At 43.1% G+C, this 13,421-nt stretch overlaps 1 protein-coding gene across 1 annotated transcript; it reads right to left on the bottom strand.

The window, feature by feature from the left end:
- Nucleotides 1-167: 167 nt before the first annotated feature.
- Nucleotides 168-13,372, bottom strand: csf1ra (colony stimulating factor 1 receptor, a). The gene is made up of 22 exons (XM_071905878.2): nt 13,243-13,372; nt 12,794-12,914; nt 9,280-9,570; nt 8,587-8,874; nt 8,278-8,414; nt 8,024-8,189; nt 7,635-7,836; nt 7,064-7,179; nt 6,850-6,961; nt 6,393-6,598; nt 5,958-6,049; nt 5,671-5,797; nt 5,380-5,484; nt 4,608-4,718; nt 4,351-4,513; nt 4,149-4,231; nt 3,902-4,005; nt 3,405-3,527; nt 3,163-3,274; nt 2,978-3,077; nt 2,099-2,210; nt 168-1,575 (listed from the first exon to the last, which is right to left on the bottom strand). Exons 2-22 carry the CDS (start codon nt 12,843-12,845, stop codon nt 1,429-1,431), a joined length of 2,949 nt encoding a protein of 982 aa, XP_071761979.1. The 5' UTR covers nt 12,846-12,914; nt 13,243-13,372; the 3' UTR covers nt 168-1,428.
- Nucleotides 13,373-13,421: the final 49 nt, after the last annotated feature.

Raw genomic sequence — 13,421 nt, 5'->3', positions numbered from 1 at the left:
TTGCTCATTTGCACAGAATCCACACAAAACATTTATGAAATATTTATGTACTACTATCCATCTACTCTAAAACACCTAAGTGAAAATAAAGATTCATAAACAATTCTTGATTTACATCATGAGATATATACATTATTACATAGACATCTCACATCATTTCACTCAGCTGTAAGCACATTTGAAATGGCTGATCTCATACAAATTGGCAGTCTATACTTTTACATTACATACATTTGGCTTACATGTCATTCTGAAGTCATCACCATTGGGCAGTGTAGGCTGACTGCTACATATAGACGTCTACGAAGCTTACATCAAACCACTCAGTAGTCTTAACTCAAAAGGAAATAAAAATAGTAAACTGTGCCGAGCAAAAACATCGTCTTTCACACTGTCAAATATAAAACATCGTTCATCTGATCCATAACGGATCCAGACACACTTCCCTGCTCAGTTCAGTTGTACTCCCTGCTACTAAATCACACTGAACACTGTTTGCTAATTAATTGGACTGGAGGGGAACAATCACATGTTGCCATCAACTGGCAGATATCATGGCAGTGTCACAAGAAATACAGCTGTGACTAAAGCACAGAGGGAAAACAATATGATCATTCTTTCAGACGTAGGGCCTAAAAAGCCTTTTCCATGGTCGATTTAGCATGTTTAAACCGAGGAAAAGCACTTGGGGGGGATTTTAAATAAGGTGATGTCCATCAGAGTATAAAATATATGTTACTTTGTCTGTACAACATTATAATAGGAACACCTCACGTAGATGCAGTGTCTTGAATCCAGTGGTTTTAACTGTTGGGTTGCTTCCTTTGAAAAACCGTATACGCATTGAAAAAAAATCTGGTACGGAAGTGAACCTGCTGACAACAGTGAATGAAAACACCACAAAAACATGCCATTTTTAAAAAAAGCAACAATAAACATTGTGTACAGTACATAAGAACATTGTCAGAAGAATGAACAAACAAACATGCATTCTCCTCTGGATGTACAGTAACCGATTATTTCTGGTTAATCAAATTCACAGGAGAGATTCCCTAAATGCACAACAGAACACATAATAAACAGTCGGGGAGTGAATAAGTAGCTTTGGATAAAATATTAAGGCACAGCTTTGGATACACGCGTCATTTGATGACATGTTTCTGCCTTTCATGTCAGAGGTCGGTGCTAGACGTGGCAATTTCTAGTCATGGTCTGCGAAGAAGCAAGTCACATGCCTGCTTCAGCTGCCTGTCTGTCTGTCTGGCAAACAGACCCAGGCAGCAAAAAATAGCTTTGAAGGCAACTCCAACTCTCAGCAACTATCCAGGCGTGGAACAGGCTGTGCCGCTTCGCCGAGGGAGCAGAGCTGATCCCGGATTCTTGACGATTCTTGATAATTCATCGCTTGATTGACGGAGCGTTAGGCTCTCAACAAAACTGGTAGTTGTTGGTCTTCATCAGAGGCTGCTCCTCTTCCTCGTAGTCACAAGACTGGTCACAGGGGCCGTCGCTGCACTTGGGCTCGTCACACGCTTCACCCTCCGTGACTTGCTGCTGCACATTCTGGTACATTAGCTGTGGAGAGGGAGCATTAGGATGGTGAAACTCCTGCCAGGAGAACAATGGCTCTGCTTCAGGTTAATGTTATGGTTGGACAAGTGACAGCGTCCCGGATAATTGACTAACTTCATGTCAGACTGATGATGTAAACAATCTGTATACCTACTAGTCAACGAAGTAACAGGACTTCATTTCTAGCATCATTACCTGAAGCTTCAATATTTGTCTAATATAGATGTTTTTTTTGCTGCCAGTCATTGGTGTCACTTGTGGATAACTCCTTTGGAACAACACTCAAATAGGATTTATCTAAAAAAAATCCAGTTGCATAATGGGTTTTGTAAGGACAGATGTTTTTTCAAGACAGCACAGGTGAATCTTATGCACTATTGTCTATTTGGGGAAAATTAAATGAAAAAACATGGGGCTTCTCAAGACATCTTGGCTCAAGCATCATATGTCATGTTCCTTGTTAGTAGGAACAAGGAACTGTTTTGGTCTGGAGCATTGTAAGTAAAACCTGCTCCACTCCACTCACCTGTTCCTGGTCAGGACGGTCCCCTAGTAGTCTCTCTATCATCTGGCTGATCTTGCTGAAGGTTGGGCGCTCCGTAGGCTCCAGATTCCAGCACAGCTTCATGATCATGTACCTGAAACAAAAGTGAATCATACTTTAGCGTCTGGAGTGTGGATAGCAGACAGATCATGCATTTTGAGGAAATCCAAAACATTTATAAACATGTAAATTTCACTGCTTTTTCGGATGTGTACAATTGAGACTATGCAGTAGATCTTCACATGAAACTGCCCAAAACTGCTCCTGTAAAAACGAGAGGCTGTATTAAGCCAGATTCGAACAAATAAGGAGAGGCTTATGGAGGTGGTGACGCAGTTTGATAAGAGACCCCTTCATAAGAACGCCTATCCCTCCAGTCTTATCTGGCTGCCGTGAAATAGCAGTTACATGGGCCGCAGCTTGGAGATCATGTGGCTAACAGGCAGAACTGAGGCCTGACTCACTACTGCACAACAGAACAACAGATGATTAGGCCCTGACTCAGATTCAGTCCCCTCCGTTTCCACAGCGCAGTTATTCCGGGTGGTGTGACAGCCACGGCGAATCAGCACACACAGATGTAAGGGGCCTCGGAGATACTGGGAAAAACACTCTCTTTATTTTCTCATTTTGGTGGTGGGTTATTAAATTTTGGGGTGTTAAAGCTCAGGGAAAACTCGAACCAAGTATTCTGAAATCAGAAATGATGAAAGTACTTCATGATGTTTGGGTGTTATTTCAGAGGAAGAGTTGCTGTGAAAAAAGGGATCTTGCTGAAAGTTATATAAGGGGTTTGCATGTATGGAAAATAAGCAACAGTGATCCATCTTAATATGAATCAGGCTTTGACTTGAAACTTACACCTCAGGAGGGGCAAAGTCTGGTCGGGACATCTGGTAGCCACACTTCACCATCTTGTAGAACCTGGAGTCCACAGCCGTACTGGGGTAAGGGCTCTTGCCTGGTAGAAAAGATCATTTTAAAACAGAGAACTCAGAATGGAAGTGAGGATTTAAATGTTAGCGGATGTATGGACGTCTTCTGACCTAGAGAGAAGATCTCCCAAAGGAGGATGCCGTAGGACCAGACGTCACTCTGGACGGTGTACACGCAGTCAAAGATACTCTCCGGAGCCATCCACTTCACCGGCAGACGTGCCTTCACATGTGGACAAAAAGTGTTTTTAACCAAGTGTTCACACAGCGTTGGCTCCAGTCTACTCCAACAAGCCTCTTCTCACAGCAGTGTAGTTTATTATATTACGTTATCGTCATCAGCGCTTGCTTACATTGCCCTTCACCACGTAGTTGGAGTCGTTCATGATGTCACGCGCCAGGCCAAAGTCACAGATCTTGGCCACTCGGCTGTCGGTCAGAAGCACGTTCCTAGCTGCCACGTCTCTGTGAATACACTGAGCACAGACACACAGCATGTCTCCGCTTGTTCACTCTCACACACAAAGAAGGCAATGTGCCCAGAAGATGTAGTCTGTCTAAATATAGCATAAAGAGTTATGAGCAAAAACAATGTGAAGTTATAAAGATAAGTCAATAGGAAGAATGTAACAGGAAACGCCCCTCCATCCCTTCATATATTGCTTTACATAACCATCTGCCCTTTTTATGCAACTTGGCTTGCTTTTATCTGAAACCCAATGGTGTGTTTGTCTTCTGGGTCGTAGTCTTATAGCCTTATGGTATGGACACTACAGCAATTTAACACACCAGTGCTTCCCATGTTTAGATGTTTGTACATTTAGACCCTCTCATCGGTAAAATCACTCACGTTTTTGGCTGCCAAGAAGTCAAGGCCCTCAGCCACCTGATAGGAAAACCTCAGCAGGTCGTCAATGTCCAGCGGCCAATCACCTCTCTCCTCACACACAGAGTCTAGACATCAAGGCAGACAGGCACAACGCTCATTTAGCATATAGGATTGGATGTAGCAAGAAATAAGACACTAATACTTAATACTAATACTCAAAGGATTCCTGTAAGTTTCCCTGGGACTTTCACAGCTATTTACTGAGTACCTGGAGATGATTTGATTGGCTGTTGGCTGGGTCTCATCTCCAAGTAGCTGCTGCCCGAGGATACACTAGAGATCCCACTGTCACTGTTGATGATGGAGAGAATGAGAGAGACAGAAACAGATATGTTAACAGTGAGTAAAAGCTCTTCACAAAACTGCACAGTTGCTGTGGTTAGACTCTCCATGAGTTTTGCCCGCCGTACCTCCGAATGAACTGCTTCTGATTGCAGATGTTCTTGTAATTTCCGGACTCCTCCATGATCTCGGGAATGTTCATGACAAAGTTGAGGAATGTCTCTGCCTTCTGGCGCAGGAAGTTCAGCAGGTCGCCATGGCTACAGTACTCTGTGATCACCAGCACTGGTCCTGGTGAAGGAACAGTCAGTATTAGGACACTTAAAAAAAAACACAAACGTTTGACAAGATAATACACAAATGTTTAAGCAGAATGTTGCCTTGCCTCCATAAGTGCAGGCTCCGAGCAGGTTGACGATGTTCTTGTGGTGTCCCAGGTGGCTCAGGATCTTCAGTTCAGACATCAGAGCCTCCCTCTCATCTGAATGGGCACTGGCTGCAGAGACAGACAACCCAGACTGTAAGCAAGCACCAGCCTGCTATCTGAGTTTGTGAACCAAATGTGTTATGATTTCACTACGTGGCTTATTTGATTTGATTTGATTGGATTTGATTTATGAAACAATTAACAGAAACCAGAGCATGGGAAAATCTGAAATTGTGAAGGATAACACAATAAAGCTGGTAAGCTTATGTCCATTGTGGGCCTTGATGGAAAGGGGTTAATGGAATTATAAGATGGAATCATATAATTAAAAAAAAAAAAAAGACATACAGCCCAACACATTCTAGAAAAGAAATTTACAACCAACAATAACACTAAATGTGTGGTTCCAACCATGACACAAAACACTGACCAAAAGAGATTGCCCTACGCTATTACTGCACCATCTTTTTACCACAGTTACCACTCCATCAATTTCTTTAATGGCTTTGGGTTATTTGTTCCAAAGAAAAGCAGCAGAATATAACAAAGTTGTCTTGCTAGTAAGATAATTATATTTGTGAGGGATACACACACACCCTGAAAACATTTTCAAATGCCTAAATCAGACAGAGTTTTCACTTTATCTGGAACATTCCCGGTTTTGCCAGTCACTCCAACTTTCTCATGTAAACTAAGTTCTCTTATATAGGAGGTAGTTACATCTGCTGACCTTTTAACATTTTCACAGCCACGCGCATCACGTTGTCGTCTTTTCCCAGACCGTAGGCTGTGGCTTCCACGACCTTTCCGAAAGCTCCTGCACCCAGGATCTTCCCTGGAGAGACAGCCACATAAATATGAGAAATTATCATCAATATAAATTAAAACCAGTCTGTTCGGCTATATTAGTTACAGTCTATTTTCACAACGCATGCTTTCTTTAATGCTCTGAAATGGTAAGTAATTCAAAATGTTACACTGAGAGCATTTTAGTGACCGTTTAAGAAAATGTGCTGCAAACCTAGCTTGAGCTTGTCCCGTGGGAACTCCCACTTCTCATTGTAAGGTAGCTGAGTGGGGTCAATGAAGGTGTAGTTGTTCCCATCTCTTGCCTCAATGATTTTCCAACGGATCTCATACCTTGGTTTCTGAAAATGAAAGGAGGAGGAAAATAGCAGGAAATCAAATCAACATAAACAGTAACTAATTTCCCACAGCAATGTGTGGATGTCTAAAAAATAGTTTATAAGTGAGTCTAACATATGCTATGGCACATGCACTGTACAGTAAGTATGCAGGTAGCCCTACCTGCTTGTATTTGTAGAACAGAAAGACCAATAGCACAAGGAGGATGGCCAGAATGCCTGCTGCTCCAGTCAGGGTGGAGGTGAAGAGCTTATCTGGCCAATCAGGGAAAGACAAAAATAGTTAGTCATAGGCCAGTGATACTTAGTCTGACTCACATGGACTGTAAAACACTTATTACATTCAGAGCGCGTCTTACAATTTAATGTTCTCTAATGTCCCTAGTTAGTCTTTTTATGATGTTTGCATTTACAATGTTTTAGCTCATCTGAAAACAAAGGAGCAACTGATCCATAAAAACACAGTTGTATGATCCACAGATTAGTTCTGCTCATGAGCATCATACATTTTTATGTAACAAGATAAACAAATAAATAGAGCAACTGTGCGTGACCTCCTATTGAAAATGAACTTATCATCAGATTATCCAATGCTCACCAGAAACCTCCATGGCAAAAGTGTCGCTGCTGACCCCGACTAGGTTGAAGGCCACACACTCCACCGTCATCCTGCGGCTGGATGGCCCCACCGTGAGAACGCTCTCCACCTCCACCGCCCCGTACTCCTCCCTCTGGACCTCCACTGTAGGAGCCTGCAGAGGGATTGGCATCTGCATGCCCTGCCCCGTTGTGTTCTCATTGCACCTGCCCCATTGAAACACATTCATAGCATGGTGGTGTAGTGGTTAGAGAAACTGTTCCGTAACCAAAACGTCACAGGTGCAATCCCTGCAGCAGCCAGTGTGTCCATCAACAGCCAGGTTCCCTGTCCTGTGTGTGTCTTTGAGCAGGACTGACATTGTCACTCATTGTTGCTAAATGACTACAATTTACCATGTAATACACAGTTTATGACATGACTGTCTCCAAGGCCTAGCCTATGCAGGGATACTTACGTGGGTCGTATTCCAAAACACTGGTACCAGATGATTCTGGGGGCAGGATAGCCAAATGAGGTGCAAGTGAGAGTGGTAATGTTTTCCCATCTCACCACGGCAACAGGTCTCTCTGCCGATGAAGAGAAAATGAAGGGGAAGTCAGTGACCCACTTATCCAAATAGCGAGAAAGACCGAGACACTGATGTGATTTGTGTTTACTACGCCACTTACGATACATTTGGACTTGGAATGTGATGGATGCATTAGCCATGTTGCTCCTGGCATGGAAGGTGTACTGGCCTTGCTCCTGGGCATTCATTCTCTTTAGCAGTAGAGTAGCATGGTATCTACAGGGCAAAAAAACACAAAACGTAAAGGATCTTTAACCAGACAAAAAGAGGAATGTCTACAAAGGCTGTGGTGACTAATCCTGCGGTTTGCATTCAGACAGTTCCTATGCATCATCGTGAAGTACGCCACTGAATTAAAAAGAGAAGACCCCTCTTCCCTATAACAGTAGTTTCATGACCTGAGGGAATCTATTGACCTTGGTGTTCCGTGTCAGATTGAACCAGAATGCAGTGCCAGCATATTTCAAATCCGGTGTAGCTTCCTCGTCTTGTAGTACACTTGATTGTTTTTGTTTTTTTTACACACCTCCGAACAACAAGATATAAGCATGCATGATATACAGGGTGTAAAAGAGGCCATCGAAACGCTTGTTGTCTCGAATTTCTCCACTTCAATACAGTATCTTTCTCTTGAGACCATTTTTGCCTGTACTATCCTCCAGTTGTTGCACCTGTTGTTGTATCTGATGAACTTGTGCTCCTGTGTGGAGGTGTTGGGCGACGTTGGCGTGTCCCAGCCGTGGCCTATAATGTGGGGGTACGCTTCCACAAGCACGCTGAGCTCCAGATCCTCTCCCTCATTCACCTCCACAGAGAGACCCTGGTGGGCCAGCTTAGGGGACAGCTGGGGCAACAGTCTAATGTAGGGCTTGTCTATTCAAAAAGATAAGGAGACGTTTATTATCAGTTTATTATCATTTATGAATGGTTAATAAACGTTCCAAGCTTTTTAATCGTAGAATCGTAGTTCATTTCAAGTTTCAAGGGATGTCTGAGTTTGTTTAGGCGTATCCTGGCTTTGTGTTGGTGAGTGAGTGAGTGTGACCGGTGCTGTGCTTACCTACAACCAGCAGGTATGTAGTTGAGCTGTTTACCCCTGCTTCGTTCGTGCCGATGCAGGAAATGTTCCCCGTGTCCGTGAGGTCCACAGCAGGGACGGTCAGGATACTCTCTATGTCTAGGCGGTTTTCCCCGCTGGACCGAACCTCCTCCTCAACCGTTGACTTCTGAAGGTGGAGAGAGAAAGCAACAGGCAAGGTTAAAATGTTGGTTTTTGCCATCGTCACAAGCAGTCCCAGAATTTCTCACACTGACCATTTTGGTGGTGTATTTCCAGGTGACATTGTAGTTGAAGTTGGGATTGTGCGTGGTGCAGCGGATCTTGAGTTCCTCCCCAACAATACGCACATATTCCTCTTTCTCCAAGAAGACATACGGTGGGAAACGCAGCCCTAGACCAGGGACAGGGAACAGGGAATCATACATGAGTGTTAAGCCGTGCACCTTTGACAGACCAGGGACAGGGAACAGGGAATCATACATGAGTGTTAAGCCGTGCACCTTTGACAGAACTCCAAACAAACATATGCACACTTTCAGCTTAGTATCCAAGGTGGCTCTCACTCTGAATGACATTGATGGAAAAGGCCTTGGAGGTCCTCTCCACCCCGTTGACCCTGGCTGTGCAGACATAGTCGGCGTTGAAACTGGGGTGGAGGCTGTGGATGAGAACGCCCCTGTGCGGGTAAGCGGTGAAGTTCATCCCCGGGGGCAAGATGGTGCCGTTGTCCATGCGAAGCCCCAGGTCCGTGGCTGCTGGGTCGGTCAGCAGGCAGGGCAGCAGGTAGTCCTCGCCCTCCTTCCTCACCACCCGCAGGGACGTGCTGCTGGTCCAGAACACACGGCTGGGATCTGGTGAAGAAAGGGATGGAGAGCATGTGTTAGAGCATGATTTACTCATAGGAAATACGATAACCAAAAGCTAAAGAAATAGACGAACACAGATATCTAATATGGTGTTAGATATAACCATTTGAAGAGATGCATGACGGACAATGGTCCATCCAATCACTCCTGTTATACTCTGTGTAGAACATATTAGGACTACTCTTTCACTAAAATAGACTGGCAAGGTGAATCCAGGTGAAAGATATGATTCCTTATCCTCATTCCTTGGTGTAGATGAAGGGGAAGACAGATTAAGGAAGGATTTCTAAACCTTGAGACGACGTGGCTTGACGTGGCTTGTGCAAACTCAACATGAGGAAGGTTATCCTAACATTCTGCACACACCTACACTCCTTTATCCCAGCTCACCTTTTACGTACACATGCACTGAGGAGGCCAGTTCTCGTACTCGGTGCGGCCCGGCAGTGTACAAACACTTGTATGTGCCGGTGAATTCCGCAGAGGGACGTTCCACCCTTAAGGTACGGATGTTCCCGTTGGTCTTGGACACGTAGCGTCTGTGTTTGGCTAGCCTCGTCTGCCAGTTGACGGGGCCGTCGCCCTCACACCTCAGAATCAGCGGGGTGCCGGGGGTGACCACCACCTCAGGACCCACCACCACCTTCGAGTTGAACTTGATCACAGGGCGCCTCCATTCTGCTAAGGACGAATTAATGAATTGAATTAATTAATTTTAAGAAATGCGCTACCATCAAACAGGCATAAGAGCGTAAAGAAAGACAGAAAGGTGTGAAGAGAACAAATAAAAGAAAATGATTGTTTTTTTTAGTTAGGGGATATTGCTGCTGTAGTACTTTATGCTGTTGCTCTAGTATTGTGGCATTTCACCGCTGTCGAGTGAAAACCTATGGAAGAGGATTGGGGCCACGTGAAAATTTTATTTAAGTTCTGTCTTTATTCTACAATACTCTTAAAGGAATAGTTCACCCAAAAATTAAAATTCAGTCATTATCTACTCATTCTCATACCAGTACAAACTCGGGTAAGTGTTTTTTCTTCATACAACTTACCTGGAGTTCTCCAGGCTCGCTGCTGGAGGAGCTTCTTCCAGTGAATGGGGAGCTGGACGTTCTGCTTCAAAAAGGGCAATAAATGTCCATAAAATTACTCCATAAAGCTTGTGTAGTATAATCAAAGTCTCCTGATTCCTGATGATCGCTCTATGAGTCGAAAAAAAACATAATTTGATCCATTATTTCATGAAATCCGAGTCGATCGCCATTGCATGTACTTCCGCATTACCAAACCTCACGAGATGGAGGTCACGCACTATTGCACACACAAACCTTGCGTGGCCACGGTGGCCTCGTGAGGTTTGGTAATGCGGAAGTACATGCAATGGCGATCGACTCGGATTTTCATGAAATAATGGATCAAATTACGTTTTTTTCGACTCATAGAGCGATCGTCAGTCGTCAGAAGACTTTGATTATACTACACAAGCTTTATGGAGTAATTTTATGGACATGTATTGCCCTTTTTGAAGCAGAACGTCCAGCTCCCCATTCACTCCCCATTCACTGGAAGAAGCTCCTCCAGCAGCGAGCCTGGAGAACTCCAGGTAAATTGTATGAAGAAAAAAACACTCACCCGAGTTTGTACTGGCATGAGAATGAGTAGATAATGACCGAATTTTCATTTTTGGGTGAACTATTTCTTTAAGAGTATTGTAGAATAAAGTCAGAACTTAAATAAAATTTTCACGTGGCCATTCATGAGGAGTTTCATATTTAACTTCAGTTGAAGGATCACATGGTCCTGTATAGGATGAGAAATGTCTACAACCCTTGGGCTTATGAAGCCATTTGGATTAACTCTAAATCACTAAATGCACAACTGTCAAGATAAAAACAAGTCTTTTTCTTAGTTCCTGAAAAGCTGACATTTACAAGGTTACAAGTTTCTCACCCTACCGGAGGGATTTGTCAGCTGTTGTCAATTTCTATGTATCACATTACCTAGTTCTCCCTATATCTTGAGGTCAGTAATAGTCAGTTAATGGTTGGTTAATTACTTTTCCCAAGGAAAGATGGAGACATTCTTTCTCTAACGGTCATTTCACGATAACTGAGGAGAACTGAAAGCCATCTTGGCGACTCCTGGATTCAGAGTTATCTTGGACTCGTAGGACGTGATCTCATGGCCTCAGGAAACAGATTGAAGACTTGGACCTGAATAGCAGCCCTCAATCCCTCTCACTTCTGCTTTTTCTGATCTTACAATCACAGCACTGGGGATGGGAATGGGAAAAACTGTAGCTAAAGCTCCAAACCCCTTACTGTATTTGCTCTGACTTAGGCCTTCTTCTTCTTCAACCCAAAACTGAGAGGAGATACACATTGGAGAATTAAGCATGACACAGAGAGTTAAATTTGTAGGCACTTTATCGGAAAAACTGGCATCAAAAAGGCAGTTTTATGAGGAGTAATGCTAAGAGAGCAGCTGCTATAAAGATATTTTCTCCCTCAGGGAGTGATGAAGCACAGTCATGGCGATGGTGTGAGAGGATGACGAACAATGCTGCCTTTGAAATTTCCAAACAACTTGCCGAAGATCATGAAAGCTTGTAGAACCTCAGGCTGGATAGTTCACTAGATGTACGGTTTGTTTTGAGTTGGACCACTTTAATTTGTCTGGAACTTGTTGTCACTGTAGAGAGATTCAGTGTGTCTTTTGTGTTTAACCTTAAGTTCCCCCATTTAGCTTTGTATCTACAAACTGTATCTAGGACTGTGAATAGCCAGGCTTGTGTTTTTATCATCTTGTGTTGTGTTGTTAATTTCAGTGCTTAGAAAAATGTCTATCGAGAAGCTTGGAAAGTGTGTTTTGAATCTTGAAGCAGAACTGAGATTCCATGTTCAGCATTTTTTCTATCCACCACAGCACACAAAATGACCTGGAGACTTGGAAACTAGCTTTGTCTCAAGCCGATCAGCATTATTTTACTTCTGAACATCCTGATTAAGCAAAACAGTAAATGTTAACAGTTACATTTCCCTAAAGTCACTCTTCAAACATCTAACTGAACTATTCATCAAATCTCAAAATGACCCCATTTTGGATTGCGCCTCATAATGCACCAGAAAGCAAAGCTAATTCTTTCAGCCATAATTAAACCAAATAATAGATGCCTTTATGTTCTCAAATGCAAATGACGTGAAATCACTTTGATGCCATGCGGGCGATACCCATATAACTGGTGTAACGGAACAGACACACAAAAAATCACAAGAACGAGCCCAAAAAACAACTCATGATGCCGCAGACAGTTGTCCTGCTTATTAGACAAAATAGAGTGTCAAATCGCAGATTTAGAACAGCACCATTTCTGCTCCCTCCCTCTCTGCATACCGTGAGTTCATATCATGGAATGTGTCATGATAAAGTGAATATCAGTAGAGCATCATGAAGAAAAGAAAACAATTTAGGTTAAAATAAAGTTATTTTTGCATTTCAATTGTGGGTTATTACGCAAAATTGTTGGAGAGTAGGATATACTGAAGAATTTTTTTTTTTTTTTGCAAAATTCATCTCATCACAATTCAAAAACTTTTTTCTAATTTAATCCAATATTGACCAACAAACCCTTTACAGATTTAAACACATTTTAAATCCAAATACTGTCAGTCCTTGTATCATGCGCTCTTTCAAATCAATGTGAGAATTAAAAAATATCCCTCATGTTTTGATTTGTCAGAGGGCTACTCTTTCATTTACACTGTTATTACAGATTATTGCTTTGATTTCTGCTGTGATAAAGTGGGATAGTCTCTACAATAGCTCTCCAAAACCACAGTGACACAACACACATTTCAAAATCCTCTCCCTCCCATTTCAGTAGAGGATGTTTGACAGGCCTTACCTTGAGCAGCAGAGGCCAGGACCCCCAGCAGCAGAGCAAAGTAGGACTGCATCCTGGATCAACTCCAAATCTGCACTGCGAATGTAGACGGCGTGTGTGCTGGAAACACTCTTCTTTTGATCTGTGGTTAAGGAGACAGAAATGAGAAGAACGCCTCAGAAGTTGTGCTATCACTCACACCCCTTGTTCACTTCTCTTTTCCCTCTCCGGCTGGTCAGATCGGCTTTTCCCAGTAGAGATTAATCTGTGCTGAAAAGCAATGCATTCTGTTACAACATGTGTGCATCACAAACTGGAAACAGTGACTTCTAAGACACTGTGAGGAGGCCTTACACTTTCATACCTTGGAGAATCAATCAATATATTAATACATTAATTGACTACACCTCAAAATACCTTTTAATGATGGCATTGTGGAAGCATCATTCAGTTCTATCAAATGCACCAACCTGCAGATATCTTGAGTTTAGAGGTGTGTGACGACCTCCCTGAGTTGGATGTTTCCAGCATCCAGCGCTGACATCGAAGTCCCTTCTTCCCTTTCTGTTCCCCTCTGCCCTTCTCCCTTCTGCTGTTTACAGTCTCTCAGCCACAGAAGTCTCACAGCAAGACATGAAATCTTTGAGAC

Source organism: Centroberyx gerrardi, chromosome 16 (assembly GCF_048128805.1).
Source record: "Centroberyx gerrardi isolate f3 chromosome 16, fCenGer3.hap1.cur.20231027, whole genome shotgun sequence".
Classification (NCBI taxonomy): domain Eukaryota; kingdom Metazoa; phylum Chordata; class Actinopteri; order Beryciformes; family Berycidae; genus Centroberyx; species Centroberyx gerrardi.
Note: the sequence above shows the minus strand (reverse complement) of the source record. Positions and strands in the feature narration are given on the sequence as shown.